The following is a 4,428-nucleotide window of genomic DNA, read 5'->3' as shown; positions in this document are numbered from 1 at the left end:
AAGCCCTGTCGCGTTGCATGACTCTCACTACCCCCTGGCATAAAATACTACCAACAGTGTGTTTTCCTCTCTGTCTTTTAGGGCATAGCAGTTTCGAGCCATACAAATCCTTTTAGCTGCCACCGCGCGTTGACGGGGCTACCGCTGCAAGACACTGCAACGACACACATATACAAATATATATATCACAACCTCCTGATCTAGGAAACGGTTCCCTGGTGACTGCAACTGGATAAATCCTTCCGCCATGAAAGCACCAGCCTTGCTGTTGTTTTTACTGTCAGCATGTGCCGCATCGCCGCCGACGAGGGAAGCCGGGGGTGTACAAGTAACCGTGACAATTGTGTCTCTGATGTACAGTAAAAACTGGCCTGCTGAGTACATCAACGCTGTCAATGCTGGTTTTAACGCATCCCTGGCCGCGCGGAACTGGGTGGTAGCGCCTGGGGTTAATGTTTCGGTAGTTCCACCCCCGTCGTACGACACCCCAGCATATCAGCACCTGGAGAAGTACTTAGAAAATGTAAAGGACGATAACAGCAGTATGGTGGTTGTGTTGGGTCCCATGGGCGAAGAGAGCAGCTTTGCCTCGTATGATACCCTGAAGAAACACGGTCTTGTCGGATTCGCTCCTATGACTGGGGCTGCGGGTTTTGAGACTTACCTTCCACACCTCTATTTTCTTCGCCCTGGTTTTACGGGTGAACTCATAGCCCTTATCCGTTATGCCGTGACTTACCTGCGCGTTCTCCGGTTGGGGTTTACCTACCTTGAAGGTATGATGGGGGGTACTACCACATACGAGAATGCTGTGGACTTTTTGTCACGCATGGGATACACGTTTTGTTGTATTTTCACAGTGCACGGGACAGCCGAAAGGCGGACGGTAACAGGTAGGGAGTTCGATGTGGCATGGAACGAGTTTGCCGGGAAACTTCCACAGGCTGTTATTGTTGTTGCTACTGTAAATGATGAAATAAAGAATTTTGTCAAGAACCTTGTGGCTGATCCACGCACCGCGGATGCGTACCTGTTGGCTCCCTCACTAATGCAGAAGTCGATCGTGACAGTATGGAAGGAGGCATTGGAAGCTGCAAATGCCACTTTTGTCCCTCGTCGCGTAATCCAGACAGGCACCAACCCACTTGCCAACGACACAGACAGTCGTGCCATTAGTCGCTTTCAAGGTGAGATGCGGGATTATCTTACGGCATATGGGGAATGGGCCGGTGTCGACGACGCAGAGTGCTTCCTCAAGGACGACGCAGAGGGAGAACTGATGGTTGCTGGTTGGCTCGCTGGAGAGGTGCTATCGCAAGCTCTACGGAGCCATGGATGGATGAACAATCGCACAGCTTTCATGGAGTCGCTCTACGAGCAACGCCGTTACGTCGTTGACAACATCGTTATTGGTGACTTTGGAGGTGGTTGTGAGGACAAGTCTACTGATAGCGGTGCCATCTGCCAGTGCAACCGCGGCGGTAGGAAGGTATACATGAAGGAGATTGCAGAGGGCTACCGACTAAGACCGCTTGTTGGCGGCTACATCGTACAGTCCCAACTGGAGTGTAATAGTGATCCTGCAATCCTGCAGCCGCCGCTCAGCGGACTCGCCATCCTCATAAATGATCGCCAGGAGCTTACGAGGGCTGTGAAACAGTTTAAAATTGGCACGTCTGCCGTATCTGCAGATGGCGAAGACGATGACGTGGACAGGCTTGTCATTCAGGTATTTGACACAAAGGCGCATACCGCTTTCGACGATCTCAAGGCGCTGCAACAGAGGAAAATTTTAACTGCTTTGTTCGGTGTCGTAACTGAGTCGTTGTTAGAACTCTCAAACGTGACATTCATTGACCCAATGGTGCCAACGCCTCATTTAAACACTTTCAACAGGAATGTGATCCGCCTGTCGCCAACATTGGAGCAGCAGCTTTATGTACATGCGACCTACCTGTCTAGCATCCGTGCTGTTAATGTCCACTGTATTGTCAGAAGCAACGAAGCGGCTCGCATCATCGACGTGCTTAGGAAGACGTTGATTACCTTTGGTCTGAATCTCAGTTCCACAAAAGTATTGGAGGCCAGGACCACGATTAGGGGGAATCTACCGACAAGGGGCAGTGTATTTCTCATTGGGCTCGTCGGCACTGACATTGCGGCAATTGAAGAACACCTCCGCACACACGAGAGGACTCTTATATTTGTCCAGTATTCTGACATCGCGTTGCTATACAATGAGTTTGTGCAAACATTGAACAACACTCATACTGCCGAACGTCTTGTGTTCGCAACAAGTTTACCGCACTGGGCAGACGCCAACACGACATCGGAGACTGTGCGACGGTTCCAGGACGTTATATCTGATGTGGCGCTACGGACACCGCTGTCACTGTTGGGTTTTGCCACTGGCAGGTTGATGCAGAGGAACTTGCAGCGTATGCCCAAGGTGACCCCTGAACTCCTGTCCGACCTCTTCTTCGAAGAAACAGTGATCACTGTCGACGACATGCGCTATGGACCATTCAGGCACTACGATTGCGTAATCAACGATGTCGTTACCGAGGATAATTGTATAACAAATTTTGGTGCGGCGGACATCAGTGTGTGGTCGATGGCGCGTGCGCTACGACCACATGAGCCAGTACTGCAGGAAGCGATGTTTCCGTCGATGAAGTATAACGTTCCTAATGGTAACGCCCTCACCCCCGCGCAACTTGCTGGCGTAATCGGTGGGACCTCGGCAGCCCTGTTCCTCCTTTTGGGGCTTGGCGTGCTATTGTACTTCGTCCTTCGCGATGGTCGCGACAACGACAACGCGCCCAAGGAACCAACAGACCCGGTGACGCTCATCTTCACCGATGTCGAGAGTAGCACTGCGCTGTGGGCTGCTCACCCCGAACTGATGCCGGAGGCCGTCGCAGCTCACCACAGCATGATCCGCTCGCTGATTTCCCGTCACGGATGCTACGAGGTGAAGACGGTTGGGGATTCGTTCATGATAGCCTGCAAGAGCCCAACAACCGCAGTCAAGCTTGTGCTCGACTTACAGGTGATGTTCATGCAGTACGACTGGGGCTCTTCTGTGTTCGACGATTCGTACCGCGAGTTTGAGTTGCGTAAGGCGGATGATGTCGACGGTTACGCCCCACCAACCGCGCTCCTTGACAGCGCAACGTACGGGCAGTACTGGAACGGGCTGCGAGTGCGAGTTGGTGTGCACACCGGGTTGTGTGATATTAGACATGATGAAGTGACGAAGGGTTACGATTATTACGGGCAGGTTCCCAACCTTGCTGCGCGGACGGAAAATGTGACGAACGGCGGGCAGGTGCTGCTAACGCACGCGATGTACCTTGCACTCAGCACCGCAGAACGTGAGGAATTTGACGTGACCCCATTGGGTGAAGTACCGTTGCGTGGTGTGCCGGAGCCTGTTGTAATGTACCAGCTGAACGCCGTTCCCGGCCGCTCTTTTTCTGCACTTCGTTTGGACCGAGTTATTGACGTGCTGGAGGAAGGCGGGGACGGCACAGGCACTTCTGGTAGCGACCGCGCGTCAACAGTCATCGAGCTGAGTGAATCTGCGCAAGCGATTGCTTCTTCCCTGCTGTCTCTACTGGGGACCCTGACACCCGCACAACGCCACAGGACGCTTATGCTCTTCTGTGAACGCTGGCGCGTCGCACTTCCTCGTAGCTTGGGCGCCGTATGGGACGATGACGGCTGTCGTGAGGTTATACGGCGCGTCGCCGCAAAGGTTGGTCACGTTGTAGATTTTCATTCACTGGGAACGAGTGAGCGCTCGTCAAGCACGTTGTCAAGCGCATCGATAATTATTATCCCCAATCGGACCACGGATTTTGATAAGTTTTAAGGGTTTTGGGGGGTTAATGGCACAACAGGAGCCCGAGTCACGTGCCAATACGCCCTCCCGAGCAAAACTCTTTGCCAGATGTAAAGTGGCTTTGTTGGTTTTCCACTCTCCGCCGGGTGTCTTGTTTTGTTTCTATTAGCTAGTGCCATTATAAAAAAATTTGTGGTGAAAACGTTTTTTACAATTTCCTCCCTCCCTATGGACAGATATTTTAATAAATAGGAACTAACACATGTGCTTACTAACAAAAGTTATGTTGTTGTGCTGGTATCTGAGCGTAGTTGTTGCGCACATATGCGCTAATGGGTTATCGACCTCTCCCGTATTCTACGTTATGGGAGGGGGGGGTTTGGTCTTTTGTGTTTTTCCCTGCAGTTGGTACTTAAGCATCATTATGTAACCATGCGCCAAGGAAATTCACCTCCGGCACTGCTAACAAACCTATTTAGGTTACATTAGTGGTAAATATTTTTTTTTTCAAGTAATAGTGAACCTCTTTTTTCGAAATATTTTCTTAGCAGCATGCATGTCTTATGGGGCGAGCGCTCAAC

At 51.4% G+C, this 4,428-nt stretch overlaps 1 protein-coding gene across 1 annotated transcript; it reads left to right on the top strand.

Moving 5' to 3' along the window:
• Window positions 1-247: 247 nt before the first annotated feature.
• Window positions 248-3,877, top strand: TEOVI_000425700 (Adenylate and Guanylate cyclase catalytic domain containing protein, putative; the record flags this gene model as incomplete). Its single annotated transcript, XM_067227050.1, has 1 exon — window positions 248-3,877. The coding sequence occupies one exon, from the start codon at window positions 248-250 to the stop codon at window positions 3,875-3,877; it is 3,630 nt and encodes a 1,209-aa protein (XP_067083151.1).
• Window positions 3,878-4,428: the final 551 nt, after the last annotated feature.

Source organism: Trypanosoma equiperdum (genome assembly GCF_001457755.1).
Source record: "Trypanosoma equiperdum strain OVI genome assembly, contig: ctg_882, whole genome shotgun sequence".
Taxonomy (NCBI): domain Eukaryota; phylum Euglenozoa; class Kinetoplastea; order Trypanosomatida; family Trypanosomatidae; genus Trypanosoma; species Trypanosoma equiperdum.
Note: the sequence above shows the minus strand (reverse complement) of the source record. Positions and strands in the feature narration are given on the sequence as shown.